Source organism: Panthera uncia, chromosome F1 (assembly GCF_023721935.1).
Source record: "Panthera uncia isolate 11264 chromosome F1, Puncia_PCG_1.0, whole genome shotgun sequence".
NCBI classification, from domain to species: Eukaryota; Metazoa; Chordata; class Mammalia; order Carnivora; family Felidae; genus Panthera; species Panthera uncia.
This window is the reverse complement of record NC_064813.1, coordinates 43,597,145-43,618,799: the sequence shown is the minus strand read 5'-3', so window position 1 is coordinate 43,618,799 and position 21,655 is coordinate 43,597,145. Positions and strand designations below refer to the sequence as shown.

At 36.4% G+C, this 21,655-nt stretch overlaps 1 protein-coding gene across 2 annotated transcripts in view; it reads right to left on the bottom strand.

The window, feature by feature from the left end:
• Positions 1-19,767, bottom strand: part of KCNT2 (potassium sodium-activated channel subfamily T member 2) — a 359,762-nt gene extending 339,995 nt beyond the window's left edge. For both annotated transcript variants that reach the window (XM_049634538.1, XM_049634537.1), the window contains exon 1: positions 19,066-19,767. In XM_049634538.1, coding sequence (XP_049490495.1) covers positions 19,066-19,160 — 95 coding nt within the window. In that variant the 5' untranslated portion in view covers positions 19,161-19,767. The remainder of the gene's footprint in view (positions 1-19,065) is intronic.
• Between the last annotated feature and the right edge of the window lie 1,888 nt (positions 19,768-21,655).

Below are 21,655 nucleotides of genomic sequence, written 5' to 3'. Positions count from 1 at the left end.
TTTTTTTTTTTCTTTTTTGCTTCTGTTTTGCCAATGATACAAATACATAATGAGACAAGGAAAATACACACAGAAAGTAAATATATAGTAAGACAGATGATTCACAAGGAAAGGTAAAAGGACTAATATAGAGCTCTCTAGTCTATCATGTTGTAAACTTGTATTTTAAAATGATCTAGAATCTGTATAGGTATAGGCACCACTGGGGAGCATGGGTGGCTCAGTTGTTAAGGGTCTAACGTTGGCTCAGATCATGATCTCACGGTTTGTGGGTTCAAGCCCTGCATCAGGCTCTGTGCTGACAGCGCAGAGCCTGGAGCCTGCTTCAGGATTCTGTATCTCCCTGTCTCTCTGTCCCTCCCCTGTTCACACTCTGTCTCTCTCGGTCTCTCAAAAATGAATAAACGTCAAAAAAAATTTTAATAAATAAATAATAATACATGGATTATTGAACATGGAAACTAAAATATATTTCTGCAGTGCAATATAGAAATATTCATTAAAAGCCATAAAATGGTCTTATTCATTGACAGAGTAATCCCATATTTAAGTTTTTATTTTGGGAAAATCATCAGCAGGGCCTTAGAGACGCCTATTAAGGATTTATTTAGTTATATATCTATTTATTTATTTGAGAGAGAGAGCACATGCATGTGAGTGGTGGAGAGGAGCAGAGGGAGAAAAAGAGAGAGCTAGAGAGCAAGAGCGAGAGCGAGAGAGAATCCCAAGTAGGCTCCATGCTCAGTGTGGAGCCCAACATGGGGGTCCATCCCAAGACTCTGGGATCATGACCTAAACAGAAATCATGAATCAAACACTCAACTGACTAAGCCAGCCAGGCACCCCGCTATAAACATTTAGAAGAAAAAAGTATATCAGCATGAAAGCAATCTAAATGTCTAACAACAATAATACCTAAGTAAATAAATATAATACATTCATATTATGGCATACTATATAATTGTAAGTAATCTTGTTTCAGAACCTACTTAAAGATACATTTCATGTAACAGATTTAAGCAGATGCACTTAACAATATGTTCCAGAAAACAACAGTTAACAAAACTGTATCTTCTCTGGTATAACCCCGTTCCTGTAAACATAACCCTGAAAGTCAACATGTACAAAATAAATGTGTATATATGTATAAGTAAATAGTCGAAGATTTTATGTGCTCATTAAAATGTCCTAACTGCATTAAAGCGTTCTCCAAAAAAAACTATTTAGCATAGTATTTGTACTCTAGAAGTATTAAAGACCAAAACTTGATTTTTAAAATAAAAGATAAAATTTGATAAATTTATTAGCAACTGAATTTTCAAATAAGCTTAAATATAACATCCTGCCTTGTTTTTGTTATAAAACTAGTTGTAAAACTAGCTACCTTTGGATTGTCCATCCAAGCACACACCAACCCTTCTGAGACCACCCCATCGTGCTCAATCTTGAAGCTGCTCCTTCCTTATAAAATCATATATATTTGTGACACTTAGTATATTCATTAACACTTATTATATTTGGCTACTCATGCATATCTTTAATATTCTTGGATCTCTATAGATGTTTTGAATAGATCTAACAGTCTATTTCTTTCATTGTGTCAGCTATTGAATTTATAACCTACCATACTAATCCCATTTCATTAAAAGAGCTCTTTAGGCATATAAATATTTAAATCAATTTTTACTAAGCATTACCTAGGATGTGCTCCTATAAACCTTCTGAAAGCCATTTTTTTAATCCTCAAGTTAGCTAACATACAGTGTAGTCTTGGCTTCAGGAGTAGAATCCAGTGATTCATCACTTATATATAACACCCAGGGCTCATCCCAACAAGTGCCCTCCTTAATGCCCATCGCCTATTTTCCCCACCCTCTGCCCATCCATCCCCATCAATCCTCAGTTTGTTCTCTGTACTTGAAAGTCTCTTATGGTTTGCTTCCCTCTCTGTTTTAATCTTATTTTTCCTTCCCTTCCCCTATGATCATTTGTTAAGTTTCTCAAATTCCACTATGAGTGAAATCATATGATACCTGTCTTTCTCTGACTGACTTCTTTCACTTAGCCTTATACCCTCCAGTTCTATCCATGTTGTTGCAAATGGTAAGATTTCATTCTTTTTCATCTCAGAGTGGTATTCCATTTTGTGTGTGTGTATATATATATATCTATATATCTATATCTATATAGATATATAGATATACATAGATATATATATAGATAGATATAGATATAGATATAGATATAAATATAGATATAGATATAGATATATCTTAATCCATTCATCAGTTGATAGACATTTGGGCTCTTTCCATAGCTATTTTTTTTAATAAAATAACACTGACATTCCTCTTGCTTTCCTCATTCCAATACCAGAGAAAGCATTTTTGTAGCCATTGTTGTTTTAAAAACAGCATAGCCCTCTAGACGTGGGGAAATCACTAAAATGTTAAAATAGAAATTAAAAGGAATAAAACTAAGTATATAATACTAGTCCAGCTTTACCTCTCCCCATACTTGGTTATGACCTTTCACATAATCCATTTTAAATATGCCAAACCAGCAAAAAATATAAAAGGACAGCAGGGGAGAGGAAGAGGGAAGATTATATAAAATTCCCACAATCTGCTTTAAGTAAGCAACAGATACTTGCTACTGCCAGATAATATATTTATTAACGAGCAGGACAAATTACACTTGTCTGATTTAATGGCTGATTATAAGACAGAGATATAGTGCCATAGTCCCTGGGATACAGGCCAGGTTTTAGAAGACGGCGCCCTAGCCCCCCACCACCACCTCCTCCTCTGGAGCTTGGACCTCCTGCTACCCCCATAACCTGGCAGGACCTTCAGGGTTTTCTTCCATGATCTTCTGATAATGTGGGACATGCTCTCCCAGATAAAGAATGACTTTTCAGTTAGGAACCTGAATGTTCCATTACTCATAATCCTGATGGCTGATCTAGTTTAAAATTTCTAGGTAAAACAAAGTTGCTGCTTCTAAGTCACTTGCCAGTAAGGAAGATTTCACCTCAGCTATAGCTTATACACATATTCCCTTCCTATCATCTACTACCCAGCACTGAAAATACCAAAACTTCCTTAACACATATACAATTAAATGCTGATTTTGTTAAAAGATTTGCATTCTCAAGATCCATTAATCAATGTACCACAGAGGCAATTCAGAGTGACTTACCATTTTCCAAAGGACCCAGTTACAAGTTGAGGTAGTGTATATTACATTACAATTTCTTTAAGGGAATTTGAGAGCACTCACATGTTGAGCCATTCTATTTATCAAGAGACTTAGAATACCAGGAGAAATTATAATTTCCTCTGAAAGCTGCTCAAAAGTGAAGGAAAACTATCACATGTTTTAACAAGTATACTCTAAGTTAAAATTATACTTGGAATTATAACAATGGGTTCCCTACCTCATGATAGCCATCATCTCTTGCCCAACTTGCATCCCTCCTCACCTACCTAAACACACACACACACACACACACACACACACACACACACACATTTTTCTTCCATAAACAATTCTGATTTTGTTCATTTATCTAGAAGTGGCAGAGTTATTTCAAGCAGGCAGAGTTTACCTCCAGTCCCAGAGGTTGAATGAAACTGTTCTAAGCTATTCATACTGGTCTCATTACCCTCACCATGGTTTTATTTGGGCATGGGCATGGGCATGACACAAAACCAATTCTATTCAATAGCACATGAGAGTAAATCTGTTGCAATGCTTCTGGCACTGAATTTTCTCACTTTAAATAAGGGTATAAGACAAGGACAATTCTTTTGTCCACCTCTGGACTTTGTCACTGTATACCATACTTGGAACTAGAACAGCCCTTCTGGGACTAAGGGGGACCAGTGCCAAAGATAAATAAGTAACATCTGTCAGGGGATGTCAAGGGTAAAATGGAAATATCCTGGGTTCTAAAGCCAACCCTGAAACTACTCTAGCCCCAGAATTCTTGTTTTTAGAGTGTATTAATTATTATTATCTTAGAGTGCTTTTCTATAACTTGCAATTACAAGAATCAGTAGAGAATTTCTGCTATTTGTGCTGGATATTTAAGTTCTTTTTAGTTGAGTTTCTACCTATAAAATGCATGTGGGATTGCTTTACCTTTCTAGTCATGTTGTAAAGAATCCAAAAACAATAAATTTTAAAAGGTCAAAATACAATGTAGTAGCTTTTACGTGTACATATTATGCGTACAGAATACCATCACATAATCGTTCTTCTTCCGTGCTAACTTCATAATTTGTTCAAAACTTGTATTATTCCTAATATAGTATGCTATACAATAATTATTTGTTATTTGTCCTTCTTCCCTTTCTGAGATAAGTGAAGGTTGGCAACATCTTATTCTTTGTTTTCAGAGATATTAGCACATACCACAACTCATGGTCAGGGCTTAGCTATTGCTTGTTGGATTGAATTACATTTGATCAATAACAAAAGTGTGTATACTAAGTCGCACCTTTCTTGGATGCTTTGCAAGGCATAATTAGATACTACACACTAGAAATTTTGCCTCCTAGAATTTATAATCCAAATATGTAATATCAGACTGTATTGAATGAACATGACACTTTTTTGTATTTCTTCTCATTTCAAAACATTGATATTCTTCGCCCTAACCCATTCTCAAATTTGTTAATGATAATTCCAAAGTTTTCTATTGGATATTTTTATCAATTTTCATTATCCCTGTTCTATCTCTTTTAGCCCATTAACCAGTTTAATCTCCCCACTTTTTTTTCTTCTGAACCCTTACACATAGTTCCAAAGCAATAATTCCACTGAAGCTACAATTTTTATACCACTTATTTAAAGCTGTTCAACAATTCTCCAAAGTGTACAAAAAAACAAACACTTTCACTTGGCAATACAAGTCTCCTACAATCTTTCCCCCAAAACTATTAATATCCATTACTGATCCTCATGTGTCCGATAGTTTCCAAATTAGTCTCATAACTGCATGTTTTCCTAGAATATGCCCTGTGGAAGACCCACTGAACCTTTGTGCTAGCCATTACTACTTTATTTCTAATAAATGAATCCTAATATATAAAATTTACTTTCTCCCTAGAACTCTCCAAGAAGCTTTTCCAAAACTCCCATAATACTGATGTACCATGTTCTAATTTATATAGTAGTTACTTTGTAAGTCTTATCCCTCCAACACAATACCAGCTCAAGGATAGTGTGAGCGTGGGATCACATCATTCAAATATTTCTCATACATCATCACGCCTCACTGGTAGCAGAAGTAAGTTCAACTGAACACAATTTGGGAGGCACAAAGGGAGCTTCCCCTCACTTCACTATGTGAATTTACTAAAAGGAGACATTACTTGGAATATGTTGCAGAAGGAATAGAATCAGCAAGTCAGAACAACTTTATAATGAATGTTTTAATTAGTCTTTTTTAAGCATACTTTTAATTATATAATTCTGTAAGTGATTAGAATTTGTCTCTCTCCTACCTTCCATGTGGCAGTAAAGCTGCAAGTGTAAAGAGATGTCTGACAAGCTTCTTTCTAGCACTGAAAAGGAGGAGTGAAGTTAAATCCAAAGGGGTCATTCCATGTGACAAAAACAAATAGGTAAGGATCTGACTTAGGAAAGAGAGTAATAACAGGAATATACATGTTTTAGAATAATGTGCCTTCTATTCAAGGACTCAGAACATGCTTAGATAACTGTCACTGATACATCTCACGTTTTTATTCCTCCAGGACATCATCCTATTCATGTTAACACCGCAAAATTAAATACACTGTAAACTAGTGTAAGCACTGTTCCTCAATAAGAAAAAAATTTTTATAAGCTTTAAGACCAAAAAAAAAAAAAAGCCCCCCTTCTGTTCATCCCAATTATATAAGTATTATTACCACTACCTAAGTGAGCAGGAGAGGAGTTGATCTTTCACACCTCCACAAGTCCCTTGGACGATGGCACTGCTGGCTGTCATGCAGATTGATGGCTTTCACAGAGCTGTTCCCCATGCAAATTTCAGAATTCACTTTAACAGTCATTTGAACTGTCACAGTATGAATTATGGACTGAAGCACATTCTGCTTTGCCATTTCCAAAGGAAAGCTCCTTGTGAATATCAAACTAGATGTAGAAAAGGCATTTTCAAGTCAAACTACCAGACCTGGCTTTAGAATAAGCTTTAAAAAACTACTTTTTTTTCCATGAAGGAAAAAAAGTCTCAAATTTAAGTGACCTCTATTTTTACTATAATAATGTATATATGTATATAAGTGGTACACTTACATATTCAGAACTGTGACTTTCTTTCCTTTTAAAAGTACTTTACAGAATTGATATTTTGGAAGTCTTTGTGTAAACCGCCTGTGTTAATATAGAAGAGGATCCAAAATGAACTGAAGACACAGCTCTTTCCCTAGAAAGATATATGTTAAACCTGAAATGACATGAGTAATTGCAAAACAACAGAAAAATATGCAGACTTTTAAAAAAATAAGCAAAATATACTGAAAAGCCTGATTTGGAAAATGTTTTTAGTAACTCTGGCTTTGTGTCTAATTCAGGGTACAGTCATGAAAAAGGGGATGACGTGAACAGGAAGAGATTCAGTACAGCGTCAGGTCATAGTATGATACAAGCGTGTCAGCAGCCATTAGCATGTGAGGCAAGGGGTGATTTCTGTGAATAATGACACTGATTAAACTCTAAAAGGCAGTTTAGGAAAAAATAATGAAGGAATCAATTAACGAAGATCACTGAGTACTGAACTCGGTGGCTTAAATTTCATAGGATAAGCATTAGTGACATAGCATAGGTTTTAAAACACGGCTATGTGTTAAAATCACGTTCAAGAAGACTATGATAAAGATACGAGGGTTAAGTGGGGATTGAACTGGCGATGGAACATTGTTAGAAGTGGGGTGCATAGAACAGACTCCAAACAATGAAGCACGCTGGCAAGTGTTCTGTTCACTTAAATATAAAAAGGAGTGAAATCCTATCAAAAAAGAAGAAATGGAGATCAAGCATTTAGGAAAAGTGAGCTCAAAAAGAAAAATACAAAACCACTGCCAAGTTGTGAAATGGAAAACTCAGGGAGATTATAGTGAAATTGGTGATGGGTAAATTGAAAAAAATATGTAGTTTGGGGTTACATTTTATCAATTACTTAGCAACCAGAAGTCTGCTTTATAATTATGCACTTTATATATATACATATATATACATATATATATACATATATATACATATATATATATAATATAAGTAAATCCATAAGTAAATTCAGGATACTTACAAAGTCTTAACGGAATGTTAAATACTATGGTATTTACCATAGGCATTTGTGTGAAAAGAAACAATCCAATGTCTGTTAGGAGGTGAGAGTGACCACAATTCAGTCTTATGTTTTGGTTAGAATCTTTGTAGACTCTCCATAAAGCTATGTCCATCCTAGCCTCTACTGACAATGCTTACACTCAGGTGCACAACAAGGAATATCAACTCTAAACTCCCTGCATTCTTATTTATTAATCAAAGTCATTTATATTTTTTAAAGTTTTGGGGGTTTTTTTAGTTAACTAAATTTAGTTTAGTGAATGCATTCATGTTTTTAAAACTATCATGAAATAGACCAAGTTTGGTTTTGATGCCCTCCCCATTTTGTCAATGTGAATCTTTTTTTTTTTTTTAATTGAAATTTAGTTGACATACAATGTCATATTAGTTTCAGGTGTACAACATAGTGATTCATCAATTTCATACATTATTCAATGCTCATCGTGATAAGTGTAGTTACCATCTATCACCATACATTAGAGTATTATTGATGATACTCCCTATGCTGTACTTTTCATCCCTATGATTTATTTTATAACTGGAAATTTGTACCTCTTAATCCACTTGCCCTCCCATCCCCCCTACAGCAACCACAGGATGCTCCCTGTATTTATGAGTCTGTTTCTGTTTTTGTTTATTTGGTTTTTTAGATTCCACATATAAGTGAAATCGCATATTTGTCTTTCTCTGACTTATTTCACTTAGCTTAATACCCTCTAGGTCTATCCATGTTGTCACAAATGACAAGATTTCATTCTTTTATATGGTTAACATTATAGTGTGTGTGTGTTTAACTTTATCCATTTACCTAGTGATAGGCACTTAGCTTGCTTCCATATCTGCCATAAACATAGGGGTGCATTAGTGTTTTCATTTTATTTGGATAAATACCCAGTAGTGGAATTACTGGATCATATGGTATTTCTATTTTCAATTTTTCCACAGTGGCTGCGCCAACTTCCATTCGACAAACAGTGCATGAGGGTTCCTCCTTCTCCACATCCTCACCAGCATTTGTAATTTCTTGTCATTTTGATACTGTATATTCTGACTGGTGTGAGGTGATATCTCATTTCATTTGCATTTCCCTGACAATTGGTGATGTTGAGCATCTTTTTCTGCGTCTGTGTTGGCCAACTGTATGTCTTCTTTGGGAAAATGTCTGTTCAGGCCCTCTGCCCATTTTTTAATTGGATTATCTGGGTTTCCTTGGTATTGACTTGTACGAGTTCTTTATATGTTTTGAATAGCAACCCCTTATTGGATATACAGTCTACAAATATATTCTCCCATTCAGTAGGCTTCCTTTTCATTCTGTTGATGGGTTTCCTTCACTGTGCAAAAGATTTTCAGTTTAACGTAGACTGTTTTTGCTTTTTTTTTTTTTCCTTTGCCTTAGGAGACTTATTCAGAAAAATGTTGCTAAGAGCAAAGTCCAAGTGATTGCTGCTTATATTTTCTTTTAGGAGTTTTATGGTTTCAGATCCTACATTTAGGTCTTTGATCCATTTTGAGTTTATTGTTGTGTATTGTATAAGAGAGTGGCCAAGTTTCATTCTTTTGCATGTAGCTGTCCAGTTTTCCCAACATTTATTAAAGAGACTATCTTTTCCTTATTTGGTATCTTTACCTCTTTTGCAGTTGATTAACTGACCACATATGTGCTGGTTTATTTCCAGACCTTCTATCCTGTTCCATGGATCTATGTGTCTATTTTTGTGCCTGTACCATATTGTTTTGATTACTATAGCTCTGTAGCATATCTTGAAATCTGGAATTGTGATGCCTCCGGCTTTGTTATTCTTTCTCAAAGTTGCTTTGGTTACACAAGGTCTTTCACATACATTTTAGGATTCTTGGTTCTAGTTCTGTGAAAAACACTATTGGTGTATTGAAAAGGAATGCACTGAACCTACAGATCACTTTGAGTAGTATAAGACTATTTAAAAAAATTTTAAAGATACATGAAAGGCTCATAATCCATCAGTAATCTCAAGTGTTCCCTTTATTGTCCTACAAGATATAACTGAAATACATTTATGAGTGTCCTGAAAATCTACTTCAAGTGAGTAATTCTTTCTAATTATTTCAGGACCTGGCAATAAAGACATTACAAAAGTCTTATGAAACTTGCTATTCTTTTATGATAGGAGAGAGAATGAGGATAGTGCACACTAACTGAAGATCCACAGGAGCAATGTCTTTTCAGCCTGCACACCAAGTAAAGCTGTATTTCTCTTGAACTACTAGTTTATTTCTCATCTTAGGCAACTGATCATGTCTTCTTTGCTCTGGCTAATTTTGAGGTCCATCTCCAGTAACAATATAGGAACTCATAGATTCACATTGTGTATCAACTCTACACCTGATTTGGTTTTTTCCCCCTTATTATCTTTTCTCTCTGTTGTATTTTCAATTTATTTTATCCTATTGCATGTATTTATATGAACCACTGCAAATTTTCTTTGGAATAGATGAAACTAATAGGTAGGGTTACGTGTTAAACTCACAGTCAGTAATTTCACATTACCCCCATTTAAACCTCATAGCGAGAGGGTATTTTTTAATTTTTTAAGTTTATTTATTTATTTTGAGAGAGAGACAGACAGAGAGCCCAAGTGGGGGAGGGGCAGAGAGACAGAGGGAGACAGGGAATCCCAACAAGGCTTTGCACTACCAGCACAGAGCCCGATGTGGGGCTTGAACCCACAAAACTGTGAGATCATGACCTGAGCTGAAACCAAGAGTCGGACGCTCAACCGACTGAGTCACCCAGGTGCCCCCATAGGGACAGTTTTCATTATCACCAGAAGAGTGGCTGAGAAAAATGAATTTCATCCATGTACAAATACCTTAAACAGTAGAAGTGTAAGTAAGAAACTCCAATGTTCTACTAAGGAACATACAAAAAACAAACAAAACATCCACCCAAATCTAAAGAAAGACAATTGTAGATTAACTAAAGTAACAAAGAGCTATGGGAAATGGATGACCTTGACCAAACCTTCTAAAGTGAACAGTTTAAGAATATTAGTAAGTTAATTATATGACCTTATATGATGCCTTTTTGATTCATCTATACTTTGTTTAAATAAAATCTGTTTTAGTTGTTTTACTAATTTCTTATTTTAATCCACTCTCTCCAGACTATCAAAAGAACAATGCTTTCCATTTAAAGAAAAGAACTTATTTTCTCCCAGAAAATATTACCAACTTTGAAAATTCCATAGCTTTTCTTTTGAGTTAATCATTGTAATATGGGGCCCAGAGGGATCGAGATGCTATATGACTTTTTTCTACCTTTAAAAGCATTTACATTTGTTTGTATTTTGTCCTGTTATTTAATAGCATTAAATCACATCTGTTTACATTCTAAACATAGTTGACAGGCATAATAATTAGATTCTGATTCTACCTTTTGTGATTATGTAACTTAGAACAAGCTATACATTTCTGTGCCTCAGATAATTCATCCATAAAAAGGGGCAAATAACAGAATTCCTCAGAGCTGGTGTGAAGATTAAATGAAATAATACATGTAACATGCTTAGAACAGTGTGTGGCATACATTAAGCTCTTGATAAATGTTCCCTGCCTATATAACTACTAATTCAGTACCATTGGTTTTCACTTGATCTTCTGTATTTTCAGCAGAAATAGGTGAAATGGCACATGAACCCCTGTGGAGAGATAGGCAAGAAATAGAAAGAATATATATACTGAAAGCTCCCCTTTATAATTTGCCAATGTAATCACCACATGTTACAGCAGTGACTAAAGTCGTTGCCATCACTCTTCACTGGTACTTGTGCAGCTTACTGATCACCTTATGTGATTCCTAGGGAATCGAGTGGTATTTCAGTTTTTGGCAGGCCCGAGACAGCAGGTTGTCCATTATTAAACCACACATCTGGTCCCTGTTGTTAATAACTGGTTGTCTGCAATATGTGGACAATCTACAAGTTTTCCCACAGGGAGTCAAATGAGGTTGAAATGTGTTAATCCTCTCTTATCCCTATTCACACAGTGATTTACAAGATGGGCTAAGTGTGCCCCTGTAATAACAATTCATCTTTATGATTCTGTGCAAAGTCCAGTACAAGAAAGCCAAGAACAAGCAGTCCCTTATTTCTTAGATGCACTGCTTTTTGGCTTTGTATGCAAAATCCATTTCTTATACACATTTACATACTGTGAAAATTGGAAGTAATACAACTCTTGAGTTTAAGGAATGCATACACAGAGGGCATGATTCTCACTCTTTAAAGCCATGTCATAACTGCAATGGTGTAGAGCACTAAAGCACAGTCCCAAAGAGAAACCCAGTGAAGACTCTAAACAAGAAAAGGTCAAAGAATGGGGGAGTTGTTGCCAGCCACAGTCCCCTACAGACAAGCTGAGCTTGACAGTCTGGGTTTGTTTCTGTTTACCTTCACTGCTTCTATTTGTCACAAATAGGTATAGATAAATGTGATCGATCCAAGACAAAACTGTGGAAAGAAATCTCCCTGTCCTCTTTCCCCCCTATACTCAGGAGCATTTTCCCCCTACTCCTTTCAGGCAACTAGGGCTTTCCAGCCTCTAACTGACTCACTTCCCAACTCCAAACCCATCTGTATTTCTAAGCCAAAGGAAACAAATAAATCTAATACCACTGGTGCACTGAATTTGTTTACATGAATGATTTATTTTTCCAAGTATGTGCAGTGGTTCCTCCTTCCCTTGAAATTATACTACATCTTAGATTCTCTTTACAAGTCGGCTTGTTATAGTTCTACCTAGTTACTGAGGAATCAAGGTCAGAAATTTCGAATCCACTCTTATGCTTCTAGATGATCAGATGCAAAGGATCTGATGCCATTTTCAGTGCTTTCTTTGCCTTCATGGAGCCTGGGTTTTTATTCATCTGCTGCAAGCAAGCACATGGTCACTCTGCCACATGAGATATATGCAAATTAGACATTTCCGGCCCTGCTTATCCATAGCTACCCTACTGAAACAGTACATTCAGTATGCGAAAGGACTCCACATCCCCTACCTTCACTTACATCTCACTTTCTACAGTTCCACACAACCAATCCTGAATTGGTACTGAGGATGAGATGTGATCAGTGCTCTAGATGCACCTTTGCTTTTTCACTCTGGCCTCCAAGTGATTTTCTCTTCCGTTGCAACTTTATTGCTATCTGATGATTAAGATCCTTGTGAAAAGAATTGTTGTTTCCATGATCCATTTAAAAAAAATAAAAATAACCCATATCAAGTCAAGGCTTGTCAAAAAGTAAAAGTAATTGTCTTTCTGGATCATCATCTATTATTTTGATTATTTTTAAGTAGCAACTTAAAACTCAGTAAAAGCATTAGTTTACAAACATCTTTTAAAATTTATTTTTGTTAATTTCTTTAAGTTTATTTATTTATTCTGAGAGAGAGAGAGAGAGAGAGAGAGAGAGAAAATGAACGGAGTAGGGACAGAGAGAGAAGGAAAGAGAATTCCAAGCAGGCTCTATGCTGACACAGTGCAGAGCCCAACGACGGGGCTCGAACTCACCCACCACCCACCATGAGATCATGACCTGAGCCAAAATCAAGAGTCTGATGTTTAAGCAACTGAGCGCCCAGGCATCTCTAAAAAACATCTTGATTAAAGTATTAAGTATGGCTCATGTAGAGTACCTGGCTGGCTCAATGGGAAAAGCATGTGACTCTTGGTCTGAGTCATGAGTTGGAGCTCCATGTTGGATGTAGAGATTACTTACTAAATAAATAAACAAGCAAACAAACTTAAAAATAAATAAATAAATATGCTCAGAAGAGGCCAAGCTAATTTAATTTCAAACTATAAATACATAAAGCAACTGGTTAGATTTCATTTTCTAAAAGTAACCTTAGAGAAGGATGGTGCATAATTAAGACAATGTTGGGAATACATAAATACACTAATAAAAACAATTAACCACCAATGACAAAGTGATTTATGAACATGTAAAACATTTTAATAGACAAGAACATGATTTGGAAAAGTCAATAAAACTATCACATTCACTATTAACAGCAAGAGAATAAAAGCATGGCCTAAGCTACAGCCACACCTTATGACTAAATACATTGTTAGTTAATTTTTATTTTGTACTAATAATGAAGACAAAAGCTGTCAGTGTTCAGCCTTCATCTGCACTATTTTCCAACTATCCTTCAAACGTACTTTTGCAGAAGCTGAATGACATTACTAACAAAAAAGAGGGAAAGTGTGTTAATAATTTTGATAAGACAAGTTAGCTGAAGCCATTTTGCTGGTCATCCATAAAGAATTATGTTTTTGCATCTATCCTCAAGACTAATTTGAAACTATAGAGAAATTATTTAGTAGAAAGTTTAATCTCCTTAAAACGTCAAATAACTTATGTAGAAAATGAAATTACTACCTCCCAACCTCCCTTATTCAAGACTTATTATATGTAGAAGTACTCTGAAAAGTTATAAGTATAATACAGAACAGGTGTTATTAACACATAAGCATATACAGAAAGTGGATATATATATGAGAGTGGGTAAATGGATCACACTTTAAAAGTAAATTTTATGTAAAAAAAATAAAAATAAAAATAAAAATAAGTAAATTCTATGTAATCTGAAAAGCCACATTTCAGTTTATAAGATCAGGTCAAAAGGAAGAAATCATATACTTTTTTATATTAAAAAAAATTCCTGGTAAATATTGATAAACAAAAATTACTAAAAATGCATATTTCTCTGCATTGTATATATTATACTGTGTATATATATATATATATATATATATATATAATCTAAAGTCTTTTTCACCACTACCTACTTCAGTAGTAGGTAATTTTTTATTGCCTTATTCATGGAGATTTCCCTTAATATAATAGTGCTAAGAAATACAACATTATCTAGATTCTCTTAATAATACTTAAACCATTTTTATAGATACCGCATATGAAAAGTTGACTCCACTATATAAATAGTAAAAATAACATTTCATTCCTTTTTACTAACACAAAATATTTTAAAAGTGTATTTAATGGCCTGAACTTACAAGTTTAGAATAAGTACTTTATATCAAACGACTACTTTTCAAAATAATATATAATTTTGTTATGAGAAATAAAATTGGTAGGTTATATAAATGTGCCATTCCAAATCCATTGTTCCAATTTTATTATATAAAGTAATATACTTGCACTGTATGATATTTAAAATTACACATACTCCAAAAGCTATCCAAACATTTTCACCATTTTATAAATACTTCTTAAACTATTAATTGACTGGATTGCACTCTTTGTCAAATCCTTTTATATTTTCAATTATTACTACAATACATTAGGTGACTTGCTTACATCACTTTTAACTGCCACCTATAAAATATGAAAGTTACACTTAAAATGACTGGAGTTGAAACAACCGACCAGATATTTGAAAACTGAATGGTGTTAATTAAATAAAAGCCCTACTCCTGTATGACTGCAACAAGAATTGTCCATTAACAGTAATTTATCAACAGTGATGACAATTTATCCACATCAAGTGCATTGTGTTCCAAATTTTAACATTAAGTCACGATGAAGACTTGTTCTGTCTTAACGCATTTAAAACTTGAAATTTACCAATCCTTAACTGCAAGAGAACATTCTAAATCTTTATTGTTTTGTGAATCATAGAAACATTAAAACAGAAAACAATAGATTATAACACTGCTACAATTCTACATATTACAGAATGGCTTCCATATAAAACCAGATAAATTCTGTCTCTAGTCATATTTTAATCACAGAGTAACTTTGAAGATACTACGTATCCTAAGTACTAGATTCAAATGATTTTGAACACTTTGAGCCATCCCTAATACAGGGACTTTATTTCCAACCAACACTGACTATTCTATCTACAAAGGGTACATGATCTTCTTGACAGTCTTAAAATTGAAATTCTGCAAAAACAGCGTAACATAAACAATACTGTCAATATTTGGGTGAGGGGAGCTTATCTCTCTATCTGTGAACACCTGACAAAGCACTGTTCCATATTCCTCCTTATATTCTTCCTAAAACCTAACTTGATAAGGCCCTGAGATGCAGCATGTAGTCAAATATTAGCTGAATGGATAAATGATCATTAAAGAAATATCACACAGACCACCTGAATTAGACTTTTTTATTTTACTCAGGATGCCAAAGAAATAAATGTGAGGCATACCTGCAACAGATATCTCTAGGCTTTAGCAGTGTTCTTATTTAGCAACTCTCAAACTTATTTCATGGCCTCAGAGTCTTACGTTATTCATATGCTAAATGTGCAGTTATCTACAATGCTATGTCTAACTCGGTTCTTTTATGTCCTACTCAGAAAAGGTTACCAGAATGCAATTCAGGGAGACATAATTATATAAAAATGGCATTGATACACACACACAAAGTCTATACATATATACACACACACACATATACACGTCACATGTACATTACATATGCACTTAAGCATGTGTGTTTTTCCCTACCAAAAGATGGTAGAGTATAAATTTAAGTGAAGTATCCAAGGTTAGTTTACAGAAAATCTGTGGGGTAAAGTAGTATGCTTTACTCATTTGCACATTCCAATCAATCATGCCCTACTAAGATTTAATTTAAAATTCTTAACAAGAAGAGCAAGGTAGAAAGTGTCTACTTTCCCATCAGCTGATTCCTCCACCATTTCTAGGATGTTACTCTAGACGGAAAAGATACCCACCTTGGTTCAGATTCCCCCAGCGCATATCTTTAGCTAAGGATTGGAGCATAAGTAGTTTATTTGGGAACAGATCCCAGAACTGATCTCCCCAGTAGGGGAGAGGGGGAAGAAAGCCAATAAAGCTTGTAATATCAAACCAATTACCACTGTGGGCAACTGGAGCTCAGTCCCATTGGACACAGTGTAGAATATGCTTTAGAATTATCCAACCAAGAAGTTAGAAAGCTAAGGTATTTATCTAACAATTCCTTATTTACTCAATGGCACTTCTGGCTTGTTCTCCAAGACCTGGGGAATTTCTGAGACCAGGGGGAAAAAGCAAACAAAAAACCTCAGGCAGAGACTATTCATAGAAAATAGCCTAGAGAATATGGACAAAACACTAAATGTATCCATTGGTATAAATCATCTACCTATTCTTACATGAAAGAGTGCTTTCTCCTCAGCTCCATAGGAATTGAGCACATGATAACAGAGTCAAACAAGAAGGCTACTCAGATTCAGTTGCAAAGAGAAATTTATGAGCATATGAAAGACAAAAGAAGATGACCTTACTTACTGCATATTAATTAATGATTCTGAAGAAAAATTTAAAAAATAATTGAATACTGCAAATAGGAAGTGAAGAAGGGAACTAACATTTAATGAGCACCTAAACTGTGCTGGATGCTGTAAAATTATTCTTACAATTTCAGACAACTTAAATGGAAAGAATTGAGGACCTTCCTGAGGAATGTTGCAAAGAACAGAGCCCCGGTGTCATGTTTTCACTCATAAGATATATTACCAAGACAAGTATTTAATTGCCCATACATTTAGTTTCCTAGTCTCTAAAATACATACATACACACATACATACATATACCCTTACACACACACACACACACACACACACACACACACACACACACACACTATTAGCATAGTTAACATATAACACAAGCCAGTGCTTAGTGCTAAGTGTTAGTTCTGTACCTTACAGAAACTATTGAATCTCATAATGGCTGAATGACTCACCCAAGACAACTCAGCTAGTGAAGAAATGAGCAAAGGATTGAAAGCTGAGTCACTATTAATCCAAGGATCTCATCTTCAAAGATGGACAACAAATGGAACCAAAACTAACTATTAAGTTTTCATGAAGCCACAAAACTAGTCAAATGGATGAACAATTTTTTTAATGTTTAATACTTGATTTTAATAGTAAATACGGCCCAGATTGTAAGTTAAACTTAGCAGAAACTTTGATCATAACGGATATTTTAAATGTGTAAAACTTTTTTTAATATAGCAGTGACTTACTTGGGTAGTATTCAACTAACCAAAATTATTAATTACTGAAATATATCTTCAGCATCCTTAGAAAAATGAGGGGAGCCACATGAACAATTCTACCTTGGATACAATATTAAGAAACAAACAATGCTCTCACCACCAAATCCAAAATATATTCTCTATGAAATTAAGTCCATCTCACACTTTCCACCATGGGGATTTCTATTCTACGTGATGATCCTAAGGTCCTCAAGTAACAAATATAGATTCAATCACTATGAACACGATGGTGCATTTGATAAGCCATTTAAACTAGGCCAATACAGTTTATCTAAAAGTCAACTAACACTGCAATCTGTTTAATATTCATGTCCTTATCTTCAGTCAACCAGAACACCTTACTTTCCAAGCATACTGGTAAACTGGAATTTGTTCTTTTAATTTCTAACAAATATATATATATATATATATGTTTTACCTTTAAGAGATTGCATTGAAATAGTACCCTCTGAGAAACATCCAATCCCTTCAAATTACTAATACGAGACCAAAGAAGTCCAAAATTGATGCCTAATATAAAAGCCTCTGTGCATATGGTCAGAAGTTGGTATTGAAAGCTCAAACGGTGAGAAAAAAACCAGTGCTGAACGGGGAGATTTTGAACAGGACCAGTAATGGATCTTTTATGTAATTAAAATAGAATATTAATACCAAACTTCAAGGAAATATTTCAATTGAGTTGAGAGAGCCTAGTTAGTATACACAGATTATTTAAACACAAAAACATATGGCATGTGATACATGAAATGACTTCCAGAAAATACTAAATTCAATGAAACATAAAATGTGTCTTTCAAATAATGAATCAGATAGCCGGAGGAATTTCAGAAGTTTGACGAGGCAAAGCAATGATGCTATAGATAGAACACAAGAGCAGTATTTTGCTGATAATATTCTAGTTTTGAAACTTAAGTTTTAATCTTGTGACATATACACTAGTTAGGTTAACATTCATTATGAAAAGGTTGGATCATGTTATGCAAACACCATTATTAATCATAGTCACAGTTACCTGCTCAAAGTGAATATTTTCAACTGAAAACGTCATTTTTCCTAACTACCTGTTACATATTTAAACCAATTGTCTACCTACAACTCCAGATGTTAAGAGTATAAAATTCCTAGCAGCAGGTGAACACCTTAACAAGACAACACTGACAAGGAGTTAGTAAACAGGTGCAAGAGATTTTAAGTTTCTTATGTGCTTTTTCAATTACCTTGAATACATTTTTGAATTTGAGGAACAACACCTAAAAGGAAAAAATGAAAATTATATGGCACTGATACTGCGTGCCATTTGGATGTATTGCACCTCTCGTAGCAGCCTTATACACACCCTAGGAAAGCACAGATAGACAAAAGAATAAGTACCAAATAAATGCAATAAATACATTGCAAGGGTAAGAAAGTGAAAAGGCAAAGAGTCCCTTGTCTATAGCAACTGCTCAATACAGTCAAAATGGAGAGACATATCATAAGACATGGATAAGCCATTTAAACTCTCTCTCCTCCCGTCTCTGGCTCCCTTTTTCTTGTCTCCTCTTCCCTCTTCAGCCTCCCCATCTCTGTCCCTTTTTCAGCTGTACTGACAGAGCAAGACTGCACAGCACCACTTACCTGTCGTCGTTTTGCCATCCTTGGTCCCCTAGCAGCAAATCCCGAAACCTGTACCTGGGAGGCAGAGGAGGCACTTCGCTCTCCAAATCAACCATCCTTCCTCAAAGAGTGGGAAACAGAAAACGACGAACAGAGGAGTGGAGGGAGAGAAAAAGAAAATTCTGCGGAGTAGAGGGAGGGGACTAGCAAGATGCGTGGTCCGGAGAGGGACGGGGAAGGGGAAGGGGCCTGGGAGGGGGAGGGGTCCGCTCCGAGCCGGAAGCTGAGGCTGAAAGGGGGCTGGATCCTCTCTCCTGAGGGTGTGATGGGGATGATGCAAACCGAGCCCAGGAGCAAAAGTCTGGCTCTGACAAGAATCTACGCTGCCAAGGAACCGCCCCCAGGCTCGGCACCGCCTCTGGTCCCCAGGACTCGGGGGAGGCGGGAATGCAAAAGTTACTTCGCGGAAAAAAACAAAAAACAAAAACGAAAGCGCGCGGTGCCTAGAAAGAGGGGAGGGGGCGTGCGCGCTGCAGGCTGGGGAGGCACTTTCCTAAAAGGCGGGTCGAGGAGCCTCCTCCGAGGGCAATCCCGGCAGCGGGTCCCCGCGCGGGCGTGCACGCGGCACAGCCAGGAGCCGGCGAGAGAGGGACCGTGCGTTTGGTCCCAGCTGCGGCCAACCCGGCTCTCCCCGCCAGAGCCGTCGCAGCTGCCGCCGGGGGCCGAGCCAATGAGACTCCCCCTCATTAGCATAACACCGTGACGGCACGGAGGTGCCTTGGGGACAACCAATGGGGGCGAGCCTAATTAGAGGATTCCCGGGCTCGAGACCCTTCTCTGGGAGGCGGGGGCCGCCGGGTGTGGGGAGTGTTCCCAGGGGCCGCACGCGCTTTCGCGGGGCTCGCCTTCAGCTCCGGTGAGCGTGGTGGAGAGTGCACGTTCGTGGAGAGGGAATCCCCGCTCTCAGTCCTAGGAAAGTCCTTTTTTTTTTCTTTTTTTTTTTTTTTTTTTTTTTTTCCCTCTCATGGTCTGAAAGAAAGGTGTTTCCCGGATTCTGGAAAAGAATGTAGGGCCACTTTAGGCCGCTGAAGAGGAACATTCAGATGATGGCTGGGAAAGCACATGGAAACGCATGGAGGATTATGTTAGTAGCAGTGTCACTTACATTACTGTTGCTGCTGCTAGTATTGCTGTGGGCTTCCAGGTTGCGTGGCCTTGCCTTTGGAGTGCCCCTCGTAGTGACCCAGCCAGTCAGAGGAAGAAGTGAACCCATGAGTCCAGAGTTGGTTTTTCAGTATCAGCTGCTGCTTATGAGAACCTTCCTGTACAAGCCCTAGGTCTGCATACAGTTCTTCCGCCTAGCACTGATTTCTTTAGGGTGCGCACAGACGCTCAGTACCTAACCACCTGAGAGGCACTGGGCCTGAAGACACAGAAGACCACCCCCACGCCCCCACCCCGTGCCCTCAAGAATCTCAGGCTTTGCTTGGAGGAGCAAGCTTATAGATGAAATGATACAGTATGAGACACAGTAATCAAACAGCATATAACGAGATTTGGAAATCTCAGTGAGATAACATACTTATTCATGGAGGGGTCCAGGAAGACGTTGAAAGTGAAGCAAACCTTCTATACTCGTTTGCAACCTACTTAAGGGAAGAAAGCAGCGAAGCGAGCCGGGAGAATGGGAAGAGGAGGGCAAAGTGATTTTAAAAACAACTGTTTGGTTTATTCAGGAGACAATCGTTAATTTGGTATGATTAATTCTCCACATAGTGGAGGGTTTAGACACAACGTTGGAAATGCAAGACGAAATCAGCAAAAAAGATAATATCACATAAAATAGGATGAGTACCTAAACCTGAGGAATCACGGTGGAAATAAAGTAGTCATAGCCTGTGTATCAGTCTTCAAAATCCTGCACACTCTTGCAGACCCAGCTCAAATGACACATCCTCTATTAGATTTCCTGATTCTTCCAGCAAATCATGGTGCCTTCTTCCTCTGAAAACTTCATACCCCTTGTGAGTATTTTGCTTTTAGTACTTACTAGATTCTGGCCTGCTCCCCTGCCTCTGGCTTATCTTTCTAACAGGGACTTTGAAAATAGCAAAATCACAGCGAATCTGTGTTGAGATGCATTAAAAGCTTTCAAGCCTAGAATATTAATATTTTTACACATTTGCTGTAGCCCCAGAATTATGCATTTGTTTATGTTTCTTTGGCATGAACTTTGGTAATCACTTTGCAGAATGGGAAAATTACATCACTACATTGTTAGTTTGTGGCAGGTGGGGGGAGGGGAAACTAAATATCTGATTTATATTTGGGAGCTTATCATCTTCCATTAAGATTACTCTATGAATTTTCTTTTTTTAATATTCCACGTTAATATTTTTATTATAATAGTCTGCCTTTATATATTTGGCATAAGTCCAAAATATTTGATAGCAGTAACAGACTCAGAGACACTAAAAAAGAAAAAATTAGCTATTGAGTGTTAGACTCCTGAGAAACTAGAGGTTAGTGGGTAAAGCCACAACATTATACTTTTTGAAAAGCTGTGCACCCTTATTTTATTGTCACAGTCTTAATTATTTGGCTTCCAAGT